The sequence below is a fragment of the Scardinius erythrophthalmus genome, assembly GCF_964197995.2.
Source record: "Scardinius erythrophthalmus genome assembly, chromosome: 10".
Classification (NCBI taxonomy): Eukaryota; Metazoa; Chordata; class Actinopteri; order Cypriniformes; family Leuciscidae; genus Scardinius; species Scardinius erythrophthalmus.
In genome coordinates, this window is record NC_138230.1 from 42412499 (window position 1) to 42435809 (window position 23311).

At 37.1% G+C, this 23311-nt stretch overlaps 1 protein-coding gene across 1 annotated transcript in view; it reads left to right on the top strand.

Moving 5' to 3' along the window:
* The first annotated feature begins 4595 nt into the window (after positions 1 to 4595).
* Positions 4596 to 23311, top strand: part of kiaa0319l (KIAA0319-like) — a 29176-nt gene continuing 10460 nt past the window's right edge. Inside the window, exons 1-16 of the mRNA XM_081375865.1 lie at positions 4596 to 4925; positions 6942 to 7077; positions 7205 to 7322; positions 10507 to 10841; positions 11895 to 12147; positions 12276 to 12374; positions 12975 to 13066; positions 14175 to 14262; positions 14364 to 14456; positions 15403 to 15535; positions 15711 to 15939; positions 17147 to 17270; positions 17519 to 17651; positions 18917 to 19065; positions 19194 to 19345; positions 20683 to 20821. Of these exons, the coding sequence (XP_081231991.1) occupies positions 7226 to 7322; positions 10507 to 10841; positions 11895 to 12147; positions 12276 to 12374; positions 12975 to 13066; positions 14175 to 14262; positions 14364 to 14456; positions 15403 to 15535; positions 15711 to 15939; positions 17147 to 17270; positions 17519 to 17651; positions 18917 to 19065; positions 19194 to 19345; positions 20683 to 20821 (2116 nt within the window). The 5' untranslated portion in view covers positions 4596 to 4925; positions 6942 to 7077; positions 7205 to 7225. The remainder of the gene's footprint in view (positions 4926 to 6941; positions 7078 to 7204; positions 7323 to 10506; positions 10842 to 11894; positions 12148 to 12275; positions 12375 to 12974; positions 13067 to 14174; positions 14263 to 14363; positions 14457 to 15402; positions 15536 to 15710; positions 15940 to 17146; positions 17271 to 17518; positions 17652 to 18916; positions 19066 to 19193; positions 19346 to 20682; positions 20822 to 23311) is intronic.

A 23311-nucleotide genomic window follows, 5' to 3' on the forward strand; every position in this document is an offset into this window, starting at 1 on the left:
AATATCACACCTGCGTATCATGTGACACACGCTCTCTCTAAACACACACAGATGCACATAAACAAACTTTCATTATTCAATGTTATTAGTGCTGGGCAAAGATTAATCTCGATTAATCGCATCTAAAATAAAAGTTTTGTGTTCACATAATAAATGTGTGGGTACTGTGTAAAATCATTTTGTATATTAATACACACACATGCATGTATATATTTAAGAAATATTTGCATGTATATACTGTGTATATGTATATATATATTTATATATAATGTATACATACTTTATATATAAATAACACATTTTTATTAAATATACTGTATACATGCATGTGTGTGTATTTATATATACAAAATAATTTTACACAGTACCCACACATTTATTATGTAAACACAAAACTTTTATTTTGTAGTTATGCATATATTTTACATTGAGGATTTCACTAGATTTTCTACTCCACATTTAATTTTTTGGTACACAATTTGTCACTTGTGTGGTGGTACCGCCAAGTGAACATTCTCTGTGTCCGTTCACTTGTTATGTATTTGTTTTGTCATGTTTTTAATTATTGTTTGTGTGTGCTGGTACATTGCATTACTGATAAGCGCAGGTGGTTCGTAATGCGAGGGTGAAACCTGTAAAGTAGCATCTTTTCACATTAAATGTCAAACCCCTGAAGCTATGAGCCAGTTTAATGCCTCATCTTCTCCAGTCATCATGTACACCTCGGGCTGTGTCGCGCTGATTTAACTGTATTACCTCACACTTCACGGTCCACGTTCATCACACAATCCAAGCACAAAGAAAAACAATTCAGCCAAACCAAGTCTCCCATCTTGATATGCGTTTAAATTCCATTAATGATTCTGAAATGTTAGACATCAAATTCAACAGCATTAATGATTATGACTGGACACTTTTTTAAGTGTGGGATCATTTTATGTAAGTCTGAAAGTTATTAATGTATGGCGTCTCATATACATCTATCAACCAAATGCCTTAAATACCATTTGGTTGTACAAGCAGTGAATGAGTGACTTAAGAATTTGTGTCAGTCATTAGCCGTCATGTTTTCAAGACGAAGCAGCTTCGGTTACACGTTATTTTAAGGTGTCATTGAGTAATAATAATTAACTATACTTACTATAGGGTTAGGGTAGGATTAGGATTTGGTTGAGGGTTTTGAGTTGCATGTAATGATGCATAATTTACTGTTATTGCTATGGTAAGTACATGTGTAACAAGGACACTGTAAAATAAAGTGTTACCGCAGCTTCCAGCAAACTTATTTCCGGTTTACTGGACTCTTTTTACCATTGAGATGACTGGGAGAAAGTGTCTCTGAATTCACCCCTAAAGAAAGACGTTGCAGATACCACTTAAATAGTGACTACAATGTTTTACTATTAGTCAACTGTATAGTTAGGGCTAGTTTCAACAGAGAAAAAAAAAGGTTACAAATAAATGTGAATTGAACTGATCTATAGCTCTGATTGACTCAACAGAGGAATTTTGCAATTGAATTCTTTCCGTTTCTATAGTCATGATCAAACAGAAGAATGACCCATCCACATTCACAGATATAAAACAAAATGCTAATGTATTCTACATAAACCGTCATCATTCATCACATTAACATCCTCACACAAACACCATAGTATATGGTATACTGACTTTTCATTATTTTGTATCATTAGAATTTTGTATAAGAGCAAAATGTCTGAAATAAGTTAAACAAAATATATGTAGTTTTTCATGCACCTATTTTTTCATGTAATTTAAACATTATTATTATTATTATTATTAATCAACAAGCATTTTAGTTTGAGTTTAGTTGATCGATTTCTTTAAATTTTTATGTTCAATTCATTTAATTTCATCTTGACTAAAATATGTTTGTGACTGACATATGTTGTGGAAAAATATTAGAATGTTCGATAAAAATGATCTGGTCTTTAATAACATTCTCAAAATGTTATTTATACATCGTTCAAGGAAATCGTTCATTTATTATGAAACATTTTAGTTGGACGTTCAATGTTTTTCAAGCATTACTTGTTTCAAAACGTTCAGAGAACATTCCAAAGTAACATCATCATAATTGTTTGCACTAAAATTCTAAAATGGAATGTTGATGTTTTCACTAACGTTCGCATAAACGAGAGAAGTTATCGACATATTTTTGATAGCTGGGAATGAGGTTATTAAAGGTGTTGTAAATGATTTTTAAATAATCCATAAAATTACAGATTTCACTAAAATCACACCCGTCTCTGTAACAGCCCTAGGCTCTGTAAACCAAGGTCTAACCTTGAGAAAACTGTAAGGGTTTTTACAGTCAAAGACCCAGAACCAGATATAATGAATGAAGACCCAGAGTCAAAATTTTAATAAATTAAAGAAAAGATTTACTGAAGATAGTTTCATCAGCAGAAGTCAGCTTCAAGACTCACAGGAGTTTGTAGGCGTCCTTGCTTCAGGTTGCTGTTTCTGATTGGCTAAGATGTAGATAAACAGTAATTTTCCACACATATACAGATAGATTGAAGCATATCTCCATCGCTTATGCGGCTGACACTCGGACCCTGAAGTTAGGCACGTCATGACCTTCAAGTTCTCAGATTTGGGTTACTGGGCGCCAACATGTCCCGAACAACAACTCAGTCAATCTCCAATAATGCCAGTGGTTCCTTAACCTGTAACCAAGAAGACTAACACACACACCGACACACAGCTTTTCCTATGTTGGATTTGGCCAGGCTCTAACTATAAACAGGAGAGTTGTCTCAAAACATCAAGATAATGCGATAAGACACTTTAATGTAACCCATAGTAAAGCTTTAACAAAGAAATAGTCCCTTAAACTATAGACTTCAATGAACCCTGTGACCATTGCAGTCAGAGTACCCTAGAAAAACAGATGAATGTAAATCACATGTTGAGGGTCTTCTCCCAAACCCCTCTCGATATGTGCTTTTCTCACTCAGGAGATCCGGTTATCCCAAGGCCCCGTACATGTCAGCACGGATACAGAGATCTGAATGTACCTAAAAAGAGCTGGTTAAACACTCACAACAAACATATGATCAAGAGTATTTTTGAATCATTCATTGAATATAGAAATTAAATTAATAATCATTCACTATCCGATAGCATTCCCATTGATCTGTGGCAGTTATTCAGCTGAACCATGTCCTGAAAGTAGCCTACTTGATTTGTATCTTGCTCATTGGCCTCAGTTTCAGATAGTTTTCTAAATATGAGTAAATTATAACAGAATTTTCTTTTTGAGGTAAACAATTAGGTAACAATATGTCATCAGTAAAACCTGCTTTCCCAAAGTCATTGTTGCAGTGAGGAGTGAGCCTCGCTGCTCAAACACAATACCCAGCCCTGCCACCGGACATGCTCTTAATCTCCTGCTCCATCCGCAGTCATATGCAAATATCCTGCGTCCACAGTTTAACATGGCCTTTCACACATGAGCTGTATGGCCAATGCAAAGTGTTCATACTATATCTACACAAGAACCAAGTGTATTCCCTCCCTTGCTGATCTGAGGTCGTCGTGCCACGAGTGATAAAACAGATAAATGCACTGGAGAAACCTGTACTGTTGAATACACAGATGGCTTGTTACTGATATTGATAACTCTGTTTGAAAGACAGACCTGGTGTGACCTCTGACCTTGATGATGCTGTATCAGTTCTTCAAAGCGACTTGATACCAAAGGGCTGTAAATCCTCAGAAGAGAGCAAACAGTCTTCTGGTCAGGTATGACATCATTGATAACATCTACCCTCCCCGACTCATTCATGTCTAAAGCCCCAGATGTTTCCCCAGGACATACAGCGAATTCTTTCAACTTCCTGGCTTATACTTCCAGGATATGTCTGATTTAGCTATAGAGCTTGAAAGAACTATAGGCCTATGGAAAACACAAAACTATGATATAACACAAGTAAAATTAAATATGTGAATTATGTAGTGTGATATCTGCTGTTTTTTCAAAAGCCACCCTTTGCCTAGATTACAGCTCTGCACGAACGCTCTTGGCATTCTCCAATTCATGAGGGTCCTGCTTTTTCTCTGGCTCATTGCTAGGAAAAAAACATAATAATATTCATTTTTGTTTGTGTATAACATTTTTGTGTCATACATATAACATTTATATTTCCCTGCAAAGCTAATTTCACCCACACCAGTCCAAATTGTTGAATAGTAGCCTACTGTATAGGCTACATACGTGCGTGAGCTAGCATTCCCCCGCCTTATAGCCTATTTTTACATTAAATAGGGACAGATGGAGGGAAACCGGAGAGAGACTGGTCAGAGAGAGAGCTAAAGGCCAGCAAGTAAGATAAACAGCGCTCTCTGGTGTGGTGAAATAATATATAGGGGGGAAAGGAGTCCAGAAACCAGCGCTAACACACATGAAAAAAACAAACGAAACCAATAAAATGCTTTTAAAAGGGATTCAGTTTTCAGATGTCAGAAAAGATTGTTGAATATACGTTTTAACCCTACCCATTACATATACAGATATAAATCTGATATTATATAGGTTTCATTTATTGGAGCGAGAAATCAAAATCGGAAGTGACGTTTCGGGGAATGTTTTCGGCCATGTTTGTGAGTGGCATCTTCACTGCGTTATAATTTGCTAAATAAATTGTATTTTTAAAACTCTATTATTGATTTTATATATTGATAACTTCCACCAAAGTTCTGTTTTGTGAGCTAATTCTAACGTTTTAAAATGATGACTCGGTGTGCGGGGCGGAAATGCGACGGTTCGCCGTGAGCGCGCGTCTGTTTCCGTCCGTGTGAGTGTGAGAGATTACTGACCCAGATCGAGATGAAAACAGGTCCTGCTGTAAAGGTCTTATGTCATTTTGCGCCACAGTAATCTGACTGACACTGAGCAGGTGAGTGACATATTTTAACACTGTTTGTCACAATATATCGATAAACACAGAGTCGCGTGATGATGTTGGCGCGTTCGTGAGTTAGTGGTAACTAACACTAAACAGCTGTTAGCAACCTGTCCACTGATAATAACCAAAAACTGCATAATACGCGCGAGCGTCAACCAGTCATGCATAAAAACAAGCAAAATACACAATGTCGACTAACGTACACGTGACGTTTTTGGGGGTTATACATTTAATATGCATCAGTGCGCAATGTGAGCGTTTCCAACTTGTAAATAGTGTTTTAAAAACGCATTAAGATTCTGAACTGACATCCATTTTAATTATAATGTAAACCGTGAAGATGATTAGTGCCATACATTAAATTATTAATTTGATTATTTTAAGATGTTGTCATCGACATTTCTTAATTTTCCGGTCACTCAGTTAAATGACATATAGCAAACTCAGCATGCGCGTTCACGGTAAATAAAACCTGCATGAATTACCCCTAATGAATCCGTTTACTTGTAAGTGTATTTGTGTTGGCGCAAAGAAGGCCTGTAATGACAGCTTGCCATCCCGGATCTTAACACGTCTTGTACACACACCTGTCTCTGTCTCGATACTGTCCCACCATCGCGTTTACCTGCGACTTGCCTGTCTATCAAAACAACATCAGAAGATTCAAAACCAGTGTGCTTTGGAAACTCTTTTTAAAGTCTTTCTTCTGTGGAAAAACTGCTTCTGTCACCTTTCACATTCCTTGTATGTAAAATTCTGTATTTAAAACGAACGATGATTGAAAGTGTCATTATGCCAAACCTTCTCCTTTTGTGTTTCACAGAAGATTGAAAGTGTACAGGTTGGAAACAATATGCGTGTGATTACATGACTGAAGAATATTTTGTGTGTGTGTGTGTGTGTGTGTGTGTGTGTGTGTGTGTGTGTGTGTGTGTGTGTGTGAACTATCCCTGTTCATTCCTTCACACCCTGATAAAACCAGCTATTGTTTGTTTGACATTTTAAGATGTATCTGAATGTTGTTTATGAAGTAATGTAACCAAACGTTTTTGAGATTTGAGCTTTTGGTTTTATTTTTCAGTCAAGTGACATATTTTCTCCAAAAATACTTGCATTCGGTTTCTTACTTCCTTATAAGTTGTGACATCTGCATACGCCTGGCTTTAGATTGTTAAATTAAATATTAATTTTAAAAATGTTTGAGAATATTTTTAATCATTTATATTGTTTTAGTTTTATTATATATACTTATATGTATTATATTTACATTTACATGTAGTCATTTAGCAGACACTTTTGTCCAAAGCGACTTGCAAATTAGGGCTAAATTAAGTGAGTCATCGTGAAGAGGCTAAAACTATGCAAGAATTGCTCAAAAATACAAAGTTCAGGCATTGCTCAGAGTAGCATAAGCCAGAAAAGGGAGGATTAAAGGAAAAGGAAATATTTTTTTATATATATTTAATATTATATATTAATTATTTTTATTTTATATTACTTTAGTGTTGTTAAATCGATTAATTGCATCTAACAAAAGTTTGTAAATATATTAGTGGTGTCAAATCGATTATTTCACATCTAACATACAAGTTTTATGAATATATATATATATATATATATATATATATATATGTGTGTGTGTATATATTAGTCAAATAGATTAATCGCGATTAATCGCATCTAACATAAGTGTTTACATAATGTGTATATATATACATATGTGTGTGTGTGCACGCTTGTCTGTGTGTTTCTATATATATACGTATATCAACTTTTATTAATTGCCATTAATTGATCTGACAGCATCATTTGTCATATTTGTCAAATTGTCATATTTTTGATATTGCAGTGTTGTCTGAGTCGTCAGTAAATCAAAATAATAATGCAAAAGCATTAATTATATTAGGACACTTTGATACATAAAAGTTTGTTGCTTTTAACTATGCTGAGATAAGATTTTTGCCCTAAATCTCTCGTCCCGTTTGTTTAATATGAATTTGTCACCAGAATTGGCAGCGCTGTGGTGCGATGCGGCTGTGGCTTCAGGAGGAGTTTGTGTGGACGACTCTTCGCCTGTCTGCTCACGTCTCACATCATTTACCTCCCTGTATCGCTGGGGTTTCTGGATCATTTTTGGGGAAAGGTATGACAAACATTCTCTGCTATTGGAGCTACAGCACAAACTAATGTCTGTTGTAGTCTTGGCTTTTGTTTAACGTACGTAAGATGAATTCGCTGTATGAGTTTGATATCTTTTTTTTCTTTCCAAGGTCTGAGCTCTTAGTTAGAAGATGCTCAATGCGGAGCTGAGGATGCGCAGATGGAAATGGCCCGTCCAGTTGACCTCACTGTACCTGAGCTGTCTGTATTTCTTCTGTTCGGTCTCTGGTAAGCAGGTCTCGTAGTCATTTCTGTGATCTCTGAATGAAATAACTCCAAATCAGTGGAAGAATGATCTGTGCTGCTGACAGCTGAACAACTGCATGATAATTAAGGGTGTGTTCGGTTCTCTTAGTTCTTTTGGTCTGGACCCCCAAAAAATTATACATTAAGTCATTCTTAAAGGGATGGTTCGGAGGAAAATCAACCTAGGGTCCTTTGCACCATGACCTCGAGCCAAACACCCCCCGCAGAAGCTTTTTTCCCCTTGGTTGAACATTATTAAAGTTAGAGCTTATTTAGAGATATCAGCCGGATGGCTTAGTGCAGGCGCTAATGGATCCAAGGTCGTATCTGGTAAATTACCCCACTAATAATGCCCGGAATGGTATCAGACTTCTACAGTAGTACAAATAGGTTCTGTACTCATAAAACGAGGCATTGGAAAGTTGGTAAGTACATCAGGAGTTTATTTAAATAACACTTGCCTGATGGCTAATGCTACCGCTAACCCGGACGTCGACGTCACTTCAGTGATTTGGGAAAAGCCTGATAAAAAAAGTCCTGTCAGAAAGCGATGCATAAGGATGTAGTGTAACAACGCCCAGTTCCAGGAATGCACTAATATTTTGTTGGTAGTACCAGTTTGCAACAATTATTAGTTAACACTAAGTTGTCAACACTTCGGAAAGAATTATAAAAAATTACTTTCATGACATATATTTTGCGACGTAACTTACTGAACCAACAAAACAATGCTTGAGTCTCGATCCGCTTGTTTGATGCGCACCAGAATCCGGATGACGTGTTCACACCACACTATCAGAGCAATCGCATCAGGGTTTGTTTTAATCAAACCAAGCCTGCCTATTGACCCTTCGCAGGGAGTTTGATTGACAGGCGATCTGACCAATCATAATCCTCCAACCGCCGAATCCGCCATTTTTGTCCGACAAAGCAGTCAGGAGAGTTAGTAGATTAACGTTTGAGGATTTGAACTTGAAAAACGGTGTACTCACGTCTTTCCGCGGTTAAAACAACATTCCTTCTTGTGTTCATTCATGTTTATTTGATGCTATAAATTAACTAGAAGGAAGAGATGATCGAGCAGTTTTAACTGAGACTCTACAGCGATCTGTCAGACACATTAAAGAGCCACAAAACGGTATTTATTGTTTAACTTTCTTTAAAAAATGACCAAATTTGAAAGTTGAGACTTTGTTTCATATCAAAAGTAACCTGGTCTGTCCTGTCTGTCAGTGTCCTCTCTGCTCCGCGATGTACTTTTCACTGTGTGAGAACATGTGTGGCGTGAGAGAGGCGTGGCTTGTCGGACATAGCAACAGTAACTAAAGGGGGCGGGTCTTTTCGAACGGTACAAAGCCTAAAACAACACAGCTAAAAATATAAAAACTAAAACAAGACTAGTCTGCAGCATTATTTGACTAGTTGGATGTTAGACCATTGTTGGCCTGTAGCATGTGTATGTTTGTGACTGATGAGTGATGTCACTGATTTGGAGGATTGCAAAAGTGGGAAGCATAATGGACACACTGTGTTCGTTTTCACAAAGGGGGGAGATCGCACAACAGGCCTATAGACAGTCCCCCACCCCAAAGAAAAACTGCACGGCTGGGGCTTCTGTGTCCTGCAGTTTAAGTTTCACTGCCACCCCATAATTAACGACCCTCTGTTGTCATGGTTACAGTCTTTAGAGACAAAACCGTGTCTATGAAGGGATTGGGGAAGGGGGTGGAGGTCTAACTGGACTCTGACTTCCTGGAAGTGCAGAGACGAGTGTGATGTGTTAGTGACCTGTGTGATAAACAGCCTTGTGTTGCAGTGGCACGGACAGGCATTATTTCCCATCGAATCAGGGCTGGATGCGAGTCTGCATGCATGGACCGTCAGTAGAGCTTAATTGAGAGACCTGTTGTTTTCTGAATTTAATAACCAATTGCATTGCATATGAATTGTATATTATTTCTGATATATCTGCCAATATTAGCATATATTTAATCGTTCATGCTGCTTCTTTTTTATTATATAATATATTATAATTTTTTAGATTAAAATGACCTTTGCTAATGATAAAATAATAGTTTTAATTTATTTTATATTCGATTTAATTTAATAAGTTTAATTTATTATTTAATTTAATATTCAATAATAACACCTTTAAATGTATAGCAACTTTATGTTGTGGTGACTAAAGTCAATTTTGGTATTTAAATGATGAATTTAATTTAATTAAATCATTTGTTTATTTGCTTGTTTGTTGATAGTTCATTTAGACAAAATCATCTAGAATTTTACTATCAGACATATATTGGTTATTAGACAATATTAGAGTTTTTTTATTTATTTATTTATTTATTTATTTATTTATTTATTTATTTATTTATTTATTCATTCTTATGTCAATTATAGATACATTGCACCCTAAATTGGATATTTGATGACACATGGTCATTTAATTTAGTTTAATATATATATATATATATATATATATATATATATATTTAATCTGTGCATTATAATTTTGTGGTAACTAAAATCACTTGTGACATTTTAAGCCAGGGATACTATTTATTTATTTATATTAGGGCTGTCGAAAGATTAATCGCAATTAATCGCTTCCAAAATAAAAGTTTGTGTTTAAATAATATACGTGTGTGTACTCTGTATAATTATTTTGTATATATAAATACACACACATGCATGTATATATTTAAGAAATATTTGCATACATATACTGTATATATTTATATATAATTTATATTATATATAAATATAATTTTTTTATATATAAATTACAAATTTTTCTTAAATATATACAAGCATGTGTGTGTGTGTATTTATATATACAAATTTAATTATACACAGTACACACTCATATATTATTTAAACACAAACTTTTATTTTGGATGCGATTAATCTTTTGACAGCCCTAATTCATATATATATAATTATTTTTTATTTTTATTTTTTTAGACAAATTTAGGCATTTATCGGTTATCGGCCCTAACAAAAAAGTATTTATCAGATTATTGGTATCCTGATATTTCTTTTTCTGATATCCCAGTGCAAACAGTCTAAAATGTTGACACCATTTTTAGTGTTTTTTTTCTCCCTCTCAGCTCTAATTTCTCCTTGTCAAACTTCATTTGTGCCTCGTCTGTCCCTCTCTCAGGGGTTTCGGGCAGCATGTGCACAGTAACGGGGGGTGTGCTGGGTATCCACTGGAGCAGCGTCATCGGTCTGGGCTGGCAGCCACTGGCAGTGGATCATTTAGGGACTCGATGCTGGGAATCCTGCTGTATGAAGCCCTCCTGCGGGGCCGTGTGGAGCCTCGGTGGACGCTGCGTGCTGCTGACCTGCACTCGAGCGAAGGGCTGCGCCGTCAGGTCTCTTCCTCAGCCGGATGTAGAATCTCTGGGGCTTCTTCAGCATCTGAACACGGCCATGCGCAGTAAGAGGGACGTTTTCAACGCCGAGGATGTCAGAGTAATCAGGGAGACGGAGCGTGTAAGCCATATTATCTGATCTCAAACGCGTTCAGTAGTGGGTCTCATTCACTAATAAGTGCATACAAGTGTTCTTACTAATAAATGTGCTAAAAATATCCACCGGGAAGCTGCGTATGCTTGTTATCTTCGTTCTAATGTTGATGAATCTGGATTATATGAGCTTGTGAATGAGACCCACTATCCTAAAGAATAAAATATTGCACTAACTGTAACAGTGTTGATTTGCAGCATATACTGTATATGTTGTCTGATTAATGGATATTTAATTGTGCATGCTCATTTCCCATATTTTTTACATTTAGATTACCTTTGCCTAATTTTTACAAATGAAAACAAGTAGTATTTAATTGAATGTGATATTTAATTATTTTATTTGATAATGATTAATAATCTTTAATTTAATATTCAAAAATTAAATAAATAATTTATACTGTTAAATGTAATAGCAAATCTCAAAATGAATATGACTTTTTTTAATACTGTACATTATAAAGTTGTGGTGACTTGTTGGGATTTTATTTATTTTTAATTTATTTAGACAAAATCGTATATTTTCTTTTGATTCTATTTACATTGAATTTGTTACATTTAATTGTACATGCTCATTTCCCCCTTTTTTACATTTAGATCACTGTACATTATTATGTTGTGGTGACTTGTGAAATTTTCAAATATGGTTTTATTTTTTTGTATTTTATTTAGACAAAATTTATTTAGAATTTGAATATCACTGTCCTGAAGCATAACATCTTGCACTCTTTATTTGGAGCATATATGCTTTTCATTTGATATCATTTCCCATATTTCACATTTAGATTACCTTTGCCATCATCTAATGTTTATTTAAAGTTAATTAAGTTTTATTTAAAAATGAAAATAATATAATAAGTCTGTTAAATGTAATATAAAGACATTTTTTAATACTGTACATTAGAATGTTGTGTTTATTTTGACAAATTTGTAATCAAATTTTAATACCACTGTCCTAAAGCATAACATTTCTGCATTTGCAGCTTATCTCTGTGAACTAACTGATATGTTCACCTCGCAGGACATACAGGACCAGTCTGTTAAACCCACAGTGCCATTGACCACATCCCATGATGCAGCTCTTCCACTTACAGCCGGTGAGACCTCCATCCAGTCCACCAGTGGCAGTGGCGAACATGAAGCGGTCTCAGTATCTGAGCATAACTCAACACTGGATGCAGACACTGGAGATCATCCAGCGTTAAACAACAGTAACCAGTCTCCACAGCCCACGTCTGACACACACTCAGTGACTCCAACAACGACACCAGCTGGTACGACACACTGCTCTAGAATTATGTTGTGTTGTTCTGTATGTATTATTTACCTTTGATGTGAGGTTTTCAAAGTAAATGAAAATCAAGGTCTACAAATCAGACTTTATCTGTAACAATTGTTTCAGTGCGAGAGCTGGTCGTGTCTGCCGGCAAAAATGTGGAGGTCACGTTACCCCGCAGTGAGGTGGAACTGAATGCTTATGTAGTGCCAGATCCCCCTTCAGGTACTGCTCTAAAGAAGTCATTGCTGTTTACTTCGTATGGAAGTAAAATAATGACAAATGTTTTTGAAACAAAAAAGCTTGTTGAATTGCACTACTTGAAAAATATATGCATTGCATTAACCCTGCTTGCATTTTAATGTATTGTATTTTCAGGGCTGAAATTCAACATGGTTGTATATTTAAGCTGTAAATATTTCAATTCAAAACATTTCACAAACATTTCCATTATTAAAAATTCAATATCCATATTCACCTTTCAGATTTCACTTCTAAAATGTTCATTCTGTTTAAAAATATAACCTATAATATTCAACCGGCAATTTTCGGTCCATTTTATTTCACTTTACAAATTCAGTGGTTCAAATTCGACGGAAAATTCAACATTTGACATCCGGGAACGGCATGTTGAATTTCAGCCCATAAAAATGCAAGCCCTGAAAATACAATGCATTAAAATGCAAGCAGGGTTAATGCAATGCATATATTTTTCGAGTAGTGCAATTCAACAAGCTTTTTTGTTTCAAAAACATTTGTCATTATTTTACTTCCATAGCTTCTCCTCCTTTATCTTTGTTATAATTTCTCTGTTAATTCCTTTAGGAGCTAATTATGACTGGCGTTTGAGGACACATCCAAAAGACTATAGTGGAGAAATGGAGGGTAAACACAGCAAGACGCTTAAGCTCAGTAAGGTAAATAAAAGTGTTCATTGTCTACAGGAGCTTTTCGGGAGCAGGATTGGACACCCATGGCCTAAAAGTTTTATATATATATATATATATATATATATATATATATATAAAATCAAGCCTTTTAGACCTGGGTTGTCCCATCCTGCTCCTGGAGAGTGTCCTGGGTCGGGTTGCACCAGCCGTTCGTAAGTTCTTTCTTATATTGTAACGTAAAGTCAACACTAGAGGCTTAGTGACTACTAGCTAGTTTGTAACTAACTCTGTACTTTATTCCGTTGCACCATTTGTTCGTAAGGCAGAACGTTGCTAGTAGGTCGTAAGCTCTCCGTAAATTAATGCGTAGTCACATAATATGACGTTTAGCCTCGATGATCCAGTAGCAGCCTTCAAATACGTGAGCAGAAGCTGTGTTGAAATGCTGTGGATTTCAGTTTATCTCTCATTCTAACTTCTTTTGCCTAATAAGTAAAAATACGTTTCCATTAAATAAGATAGCCTACTTGATAATGAATAACATGAGTGTTTTTATATGTAAATAACATTCAGAAACTGTATTTGAAATGAAGTTAATAAGGATCAATAGATAAATATTGATACAAAAAACATAAGAAATTACGTTTATTGATTATGACTGATATTTGACATGCACAACATGGACCGATGCACACAGCGTTCGTGTTAAAGAGCCGCTAACAAAGTAATCTTTTCACATAATGTTCTCTCTCTTAAAATGTAAGCGAGTGTAAATGTCAGTGTTATCATATATGTCTAAAGAATTGAAGTCTGTCAGGTAAAAGAAGAGCTTATTGATGCAGTTCAGTCTGTCTGATATTCCCACCGTTACTCCTGATCGGAGGCTGCCGTAAATATTTAGTTTCTTAAATATTAAATAAATATTTGGTTTCTTAAATCTTAAATAAATATTTGCGCTTCAACTAAGTTTAATGGTGCAACGCAAAAATATTTAGAAGTGCGTAAGTCGAAACTTAGTGTCCATTTACGTCAAAACTAGGTTAAGATGTAACTTATGCACAGCTGGTGCAACCGGCCCCTGCAGAATATATATATATATTCTAAACATTCCTAATATTCCATATGTTTCCCTTAGCTGACAGTGGGTCTCTATGAGTTTGAGGTGGTAGTGGATGGTGACGGTGCTCATGGGGAGGGATACGTCAACGTTACTGTCAAACCAGGTGACTTTAGTATTGATGTACATGCTAATTGTTTACTGGAATCAGTTTTCAGAGTTTTGTTTGGTCAGCCCGTATAAGTCCTGCTTTTCTTGCTTCTACAGAGCCACGAGTGAATAAGCCGCCTGTGGCTGTAGTTTCTCCAAAGTACCAGGAAATCTCCTTGCCTACAAGCTCCACTGTGATTGACGGTCAACGTGCGTATCACATTTGATTTTTTTGCTCTCACTAAACCAGTTTTTACTGTTGTATGAGCCATAATAGCATTTTATACTACTTGCATTATTTAAAAAAAAAAAAAAAAAAAAGTACCTTTCACATCTAAATCAACATGCACCAATGCTAAAACTTTCTAAATGACATAGTCATTTGTTAACAAACAAGTATTCATTACTTCAATGAGCTCATTGTTGGTGCCTTAAATTATTACATTGTTTAAATTAATATATTTTTTAGCCAACTGTGATTTGTATTTGTACATTTCTGAAATGCATAACTCATGCTTTTTCTGTAAAGCTGCTTTGAAATTATGTATTGTGAAAAGCGGTAAACAAATAAATGTGAATTTAATTGAACCTTACAAAAAGTTTGGGATCAGTAAAATATTTAGTTTTTGAAAAGTTTTTAATGCTCACCAAGCTTGCATTTACAGTAAAAACAATATTATTAAACATTGTGCATCTACACAAATATCTTTAAATATGGGTCCCATGGGTCAATTTTGTGAAGTTGAGATTTATACATCATCTGGAAGCTGAATAAATAAGCTTTCCATTGATGTTTATCTGGAATCTGAGGGTGCAAAAAAATCGAAACATTGAGAAAATCTCCTTTAAAGTTGTTCATTTATATTCGCGATTGTGCTGCATTCACTCACAGAAATAAATGTTTTATATATTTATGGTAGGAACTTATAATATATATCTTCATGGAACATGATCTGTACTTAATATCCTAATGATTTGTGGCATAAAAGAAAAATCAATAATTCTGACCCATACAATGTATTGTTGGCTATTGCCACAAATACACCAGTGAGACTCGTGACTGGTTTTGTGGTCCAGGGTCACATATAATGTCCTCTGCGGTGGCCAAGAATCTCTAATGAAACATTTGTGATCATTAATGTCTTGTGTTTCTCAGTGAGCACTGATGATGATAAAGTGGTGTCGTGGCATTGGGAGGAGGTGAAAGGGCCGCTCAGAGAAGAAAAGGCCTCAGGTGATACTGCTGTTCTCACCCTCACAAACCTGGTTCCTGGGAATTACACCTTCAGGTATGTCTTATATCCATTTTTTTGTACATACCATGTATTACGGGGCATGTTCAGCAGATAACCACTGCAAAACCCGGCAAACCAGTCTATCCTCTGGCAAACTGTTCTAAGAACCTAAAAAATAAACAACAAATAAAAAAGGTTGTTATACTATATCATATTTTTCCTCTAACAGACTCACGGTGACTGACTCGGATGGAGCTCAGAATTCAACCCAAGCCATGTTGTTAGTCAACAAGGCCACGGACTACAAGCCTACAGCTAATGCTGGACCCAACCAAGTGATCACACTGCCACACAACTATATCACACTGTACGGCAACCAGAGCACTGACGACCATGAGAATCTGTCCTATGAATGGTCACTCAGTCCTGAGAGCAAGGGCAAGGTGGTGGAGATGCAGGTACATGAGAAACACAATGCCATTTCGCAGTAGAGCTGCATGATGATGTAATCTCGAAACACCCGCACGATCTTATTCCCAAATGATGACAATTCGGCTATGACTATTAAACCTTTGGCAAGTACGATCACAGCGAACATTCAGATCTGTGTTCTGACCCAGAGAGAGCAGTTGTCATGTTCACAGCTTCACAAACAAAGTCTTTTCAACCACACAGCATCATTATTTCTGTGTTACAATAATTCAAATTATCATAGAAGTTCTGGGATAAAAGTTGATAGTTCGTATATGAATACTGATGTCTACAGTAGCGATCAAAACAGAGTAAATCACCTTTTGAAAGTAACTTAACATGTCAAATAAAGATTGTATCATTACATCGTTACACCAGTAGGTGGCGACAAGTGACTGTTAAAAAATGCATGTCATTGAATCATTCACTCAAGAGATTTGTTCATGCAGTTGTGCAAACCTGTGTTTGAAATTACCCTCTATAGCTCATTCACTATTCCCTACATTAGTCCACTAATATAGTCCAGTTGAAGGAGTGAATTCTGACACTGAGTGCGCCGGAAGGTCTGCCGCTTTTGCATAGTTTGTGTTTGCTATTTAGTAATCATTTGAAACTTCGCAAACTGGCAGCTTCATTAGTAATGAAAACATTTATCTTGAACTACCCTCATTGGACCAGCGTTTTGGGAAATAGATGTATGGATGATTCAGCTACAGCGCCATCTTCTGGCGAGATGTAATTCATTCGGCTTGACCGTCACAGTTCATTATTGGTATTCTCTAGCCTAGTTTGAGCGTACATTGGTTGTACACTCGTTATTGCGGTCCATTGTAGGATTGAATGAGTGCAATCGATAACATCCACTATGGTTTCGGACACCACTACAAATTGCTTTCCCCTCAAATAGTGCCCTGTTAAGGGTATGGGGGCGATTTCTTTAAGAATGAGTCATTGAATCATTCATTCAAACTGATATTACCGAAATATTTTTTTAAATAGACTGCAGCAATTAACATTTTGTCAGAACCTCTAGTAAATGACATGCTATTTTGTTTAGTTGTCTGTTCAGAATCGTGATCTCTGTTTAAAAACAGATTCTCAATTTATCCAGAATCGTGCAGCTCTATTTTGAATGCATTTTATGCTGATTATTTTTGTGCATTAGTGAGCACTCTTGTGTTTTGTTCTCCATAGGGTGTGAGGACGCCCACTCTGCAGCTTTCTGCCATGCAGGAGGGTGACTACACCTTTCAGCTGACTGTCACTGACTCGTCTGGCCAGCAAGACACGGCTCAGGTCACTGTCATTGTCCAGCCAGGTATCTTTTTAAATACAGGGCTCAATGATTCATACTTAACTTGTAAATCTACATTTGAAGCTTCTGTTTGTGCTTGATCTCTCTCTCTCTCTCTCTCTCTCTCTCTCTTCTCTCTCTCTCTCTCTCTCTCTCTCTCTCTCTCTCTCTCTCTCTCTCTCTCTCTCTCTCTCTCTCTCTCTCTCTCTCTCTCTCTCTCTCTCTCTCTCTCTCTCTCTCTCTCTCTCTCTCTCTATGTGAAATCCCTCCAGAGAACAACAAGCCCCCTGTAGCGGATGCTGGTCCAGATAAGGAGCTGACGCTGCCTGTCGATCGCACCACACTGGATGGCAGCAAGAGCACAGACGACCAAAAGATTGCCACGTACCACTGGACAAAGAACACGTCAGTTACACACGATCACTCCTCCCGCGTTCATTTTATGTGTATTTATAATTCGTAATAATTAAAATGTTCTTGTACAAAATGTACAGTCTAATTTTATGGACTGGATTTATTTTGTTAAGGCCAATTTAACACATTTAACATACAGTACTATTAAAAATTTGGGGTCAGTAAAGTATTTTTTTGTAAGAAATACTTTTATTTAACATGGATGCATTAAATTGATCTAAAGTGACAGTATAGACTTAAGGCCCGTTCACACCAAGCAAGATAACTATAAAGATAACGATAACTATATATGTGTCCACACCAACGACCGATAACGGTCTTTTTATTCTAAGCACGTGCGCGCCCGCGCTGCGGTTTCAAAGTAGCGAAAATGGATGACCTGCTAGAATGGATTCTGATTGGCTGTCAGTGTTTTATCGTTTGACAGCTGGAAAAAAATCGTTCTGAAAGTGATCCCAACGATATCGTTCCTCATATCTTTATCGTTATAGTTGTGGTGTGAACTCTGTTATTCTTTATGGAGAATGATTTTTAGAATTATATCTTTATCGTTATCTTCATAGTTATCATCCTTGATGTGAACGGGCCTTTATAATGTTATGAAAGATTTCTGTTTTAAATAAATGCTGTTGTTTTGGACTTTCTATTCTTTAAAGAATCCTGAAACAAATGCATCACTGTTTCCACAAACATTTCCAAAAAAACTGTTTTAAGCATTAATAATAATCATCATATTAGAGTGATTTCTGAAGGATCATGTGACACTGAAGACTGGAGTAATGATGCTGAAAATTCAGCTTTGATCACAGGAATAAATTACACTTTAAAATATAATAAAGTAGAAAATGGTTATTTTAAATTGTAATAATATTTCACAATATTACTGTTTCTGCTGATCAAATAAATGCAGCTTTCGTGAGCAATTAGAGACCTTTCAAAAACATTTTAAAAAATATTTTTTTCCAGTGGTGTGTGTATATGTATATACTGCATATTACAAAAATGTATTTACTATTCAATGGTTTACTCATCTACTACAGTAGTGTGTTGTCTTTGGGAGCTGTTGTTTAGCAAATATTATTGTTAAAGTATTTTTAATTAATTTAAATAATGAATCTGCATATGTTGAATTAATTTTTAATTGATTTACATCTCTACTTTTTGTATTAAATATCTTACTTTTCAAATGTACAGGCTAGTAATGTAGTTACTGTAGTTGTAGACTCATGGCTTATATGTTTTCGATGGGGTCACAGGGGCCCAGAAGGGGTGAAGATTGAAAACGCGGACACTGCGATTGCTGTGGTGACGGGTCTGCAAGAGGGCGAGTACATTTTCATGTTGACGGTGACGGATGAAAGGATGCTGGAGAATTCTGACACAGTCTCTGTCATCGTCCGAGAAGGTGCGCGCGTCCTTAATTAAATCCAAGAAAAGTTTTTATGTTGGTGTTCGTTAGAAAACTTCGTTTAGTTCTATTGTGGTCTGTCTGTCATATTAGAAATAATTTTGCTTTTGGCTTGTTCAAATCAGAGGATGATCAGCCACCTGTCGCCAAAGTGCTGTCCAGTCCTCCGATCACTCTTCCCGTCCGGACAGCTGTTCTGGATGGTTCTCGATCATCAGATGATAAGGGTAGCATCAGCTACCTCTGGACCCGTGAAGAGTCAAGCCCGGCTGCAGGGGTCAGTGCTGTTTATAAAGCGAAACTCTTAAGCCTAGTTCACACTACATGACTTTAAAACGTCAGGCTGAACTGTGCGGTTCACACTACATGACTTGCTCTCTGTGAAATCAGGAGTGTTCAAGTTGTTGAGCTGTTCACACCACACGACACAACGTGATTGATCCACAACAGGAGGTAACGCACTACAGGAGTTGACAACAACTCTGTCACCCAACCATAGGCGTAATTTGCGGGTGGGATGGGTGGGACATGTCCCCACCACTATTTTCTAAGGTCGATATTGTCCCCACCACTATTGAAACATCTCGCGGCACGAATGTACCAATACAAATAAACAAAACATCTTCAGTTTACTAGCAGAGCATTCATTTCGTTCGTTTTTTAAATAAGACGCGATCTAGCGCTGAAATATGTGGGGTTTTTTTTTAAATCAACTGATCAAAGTGCTCGTTGCCACTGCGATCAGTGGCATGGATACTGTGTTGGTTTCTGGCTCGCGCACAGCCTTCACTCAGACGTGCACTTCAATCCGTTGTGGAGAGACTCATTTCCGGTGCAATTAGAAAACAAAAAACACACACAAAAAAAGTGTCCCTGCCTGATATACAACCACTGAAAAACATAATCGGTTTTGATGAGAAAAAAAAAAAACTATATGAGTGCGGATTAGAACCCAGAACCTCTGACACGCGTGGCAAAAATTCTACCCCTGGACCACTTAAATACACGCTTAATTTCGTCGGATCAACATATAATAGGCCTCACTGAACGACCACTTAAACCCAATCAATGTACTATTTAAATAGATTGCTGGACATTGTAGTGTTATATCTGTTTTATGATTAAGCATTGTGTCTTTGAAAACTGCGTATTTACCCGGTGACCTCAACCCATGCCTTGCTCTGATTGGCTGAAGTTCATGACATCAGTGAGGTTGAGCCGGCCGACAGCTCTGGATATCTAGCATGCTAGATATTTTTTCTGGGCTCGGCGACGCGTCTGCGAGGCGTCTTTGATGTGTTGTTGGCTCTTTCATACTAACAGATTGGCGAGCGTTCATCGCCCGCTAATCCCCCGCGATTTGCACGCGATAACACCCCGACCTGTCGGCAAGCTCAACGATTTGCAAATCGGGCTTAAAATCATGTAGTGTGAACTAGGCTTTACTGGCATTCACATTACATTCATGGCTCATTCTCTTGTGGTGACAGAACAAGGGAAACCGGTTTATTTGGTACAGTTCCTTAAAGAATGTGTTCCTCAAAGATTGAGGAGCCATTAATCAGGACCAGAAAACGACACTGTTGAAATGTGCCCTCTGTTTTTCTCTTCTAGGATGTCCTGAATAACTCTGACCACCAGGCAGTGCTTTTTATTGGTAATCTGGTGGAAGGGAAGTACAGTTTCACCCTGACTGTAACCGACAGTAAGGGAAAGACCTCTGCTGACAAAGGCACTGTAGAGGTTCGACCAGGTCTGTGTGCTTGCCTTTTTTTTTTATAGCATTGTATTAAAGAGGTTATATTATGCTTTTTTATATTTTCAACTTTCTTTAGTGTGCAATGTTGCTGTTTGAGCGTTCAAAGTCTTGATTTTGTTACTGGAATTGGTTTTCATGTTTGTATGTTCAAAAATCACCTTATATTTCCACATCTCTGACATTGTTGCTGCTCCTCTCTTTCCAGTCTGTCAGTAACGCTCTGTTTAGTTCCTGTCTCTATGAAGCTCCTCCTTCTGATAAGCACAATGTGCTCTGATTGGTCGGCTGGACCGGTGTGTAGTGATAAGGCAATCGCTTTGTGCGTGTTTGGGAAATGTACTGTCCCTTACCATAACCGCCAGTTTCAACACACTACTAACTAACTCAGCCAGGCCACGCCCCTTTAAAGGGGACCTATTATGCCCCTTTTCACAAGATGTAATATAAGTCTCTGGTGTCCCCAGAATGTGTCTTTGAAGTTTCAGCTCAAAATACCACACTGATCATTTATTATAGCTTGTCAAATTTGCCCCTATTTGGGTGTGAGCAAAAACATGCCATTTTTATGCAGGTTAAATTTTTGACGAAGATAATGCAATGTGTTTATTAAACATAAAGATAAGAACCGCCCACCATTGTTTTTTATACCAAAATGCTTATATAATATGAAAAGTTGGCACTTTTAACAGTGGTTTTAACCGCTCCCGCTCCCTTCCACTAGATGGGGCGTGACGTCATATGAGGAACTCACTAGTAGAGTTACCGTACGCTAGCAGCTATAGATGCCTTACATAACTGCAGAAAAGTTGGTTGTATGTTTTATTTGATAAAAAAAATTATGGATAAAATAACTCCATTGTAAACATACTCGTGTGTGCTGACTTCAAGGGGACCGTGATCCTGCCTGAAATGAGAATAAGCTATTCGCAAAACAAACGGGTTCAGGCACGCCAGATCAGCCGGTCGCAGGTCGAGCTGTTCCACTGAACAAAACGCGTTCACCTCACGGCAGCACACACTCTCCACTGCTGATAGCCCACACAAACACAGTGATGGGGACATCGATCTCTCTTTTTCTTTTCTGACAATAAACATCGCTAATTAAATCGTGAGAAATTGATAACGCGTGGATTGAGGAAGGGTATTACATGACGTATGAGGCGGCGATGAGACTAGCGATTGATGCCTGTGCAGTCAGTGTGTGCATCTCTAACGTTGCAGCTCTGATTTGGACTGACTTACTGTAAGTAAATAATGTATTCAGTTCAGTCGTTGTCCCTCCTTGCTATTCTACATGACGGCAATATTTTGAAAAGACTTGCTTGTTCCGTTATATTATCCGGGTTAAGTTTGCACCAGACTAGACTATAACGTAGCTAACGTTACTCACCAGGACACTTGGCCAACCCTCCACTAATTCTCCTCACACCAAGCATTAATAACTCTTTGAGTGCCATGGCTCCCCTCTCTCACGCCTGACCAGTTAAAAATTGTAGGGCTGTGGTCCATAAAGAATTTGATGGTTTCCCACATCCTCAGTCGTTCTCCAAATAGCCATAATACAGTAGGAATCTAGCAGAGTATGGGTTGCGAGTTCCTCTTGTGACGTCATCACCCAGTAACTGAAAAAACACGCTACCATTGAAGAAACCCCAATAAATGTTATTTTAACGCATTTTAAGACAGAAATAATTAAATATATACATATAGAGCACTTTAATTTACACATTAATTGGCTGTGGTGGTTAACCTGCAACTTACACTTTAAATGCAAATGAGCTGCAGAAGACCTTTCCAGAAGAGGGCGGAGCCAAAATGTCAGTAGCGGTGTTCAGCCTTATGCTGACACTGATGGAGAAACTCCAGAAGTTGTTACAGCTTTTATAACTGGATGTTTCTGAATGGTTAGTGGATAAATTTGTGGAGTTAAGTTAATTCAACTCATTGACTAGCATGTACTGTCATGTTAATCTAAACTCTTTTGTGCAAATCCAGCGTTGAACTGACCCTATTTGTGAAGCGGTCCGGCGTAAAATTGATTTGAGCAAATATATAACACTTTAACGACTTTCTTCTGCACATTTTTCTTCAGAAATGAAATTCAACCATTGTGTCCTCACTGGCTCAGATGCAAGGGAGTCCATGGAGACTCTTATGTTCATTGGTACATTCAATAACAGAACATTTGTAATGATTTTTGGCACAGACATTGTATATCTCCAGCTTTTACAGAAAACAGAAATGGCGACTGCTGCGACTGCTGCACATATGTGTACACACACTGTGGATACACATATGTGTTCAAACACCTTATGAAAATGAATTTTGCATAACAGGTCCCCTTTGAATCGGGAATATTGTGACGTGTTCGTTCCCGAAAGAGTGACACTGAGTCCAGAAACAGTGACGCTGATATAGAGAATAACTCCCACTGGAGGGACTTTGTGTTTTGCAACTTTGCAGACATTTTTCATGCTCAAACAG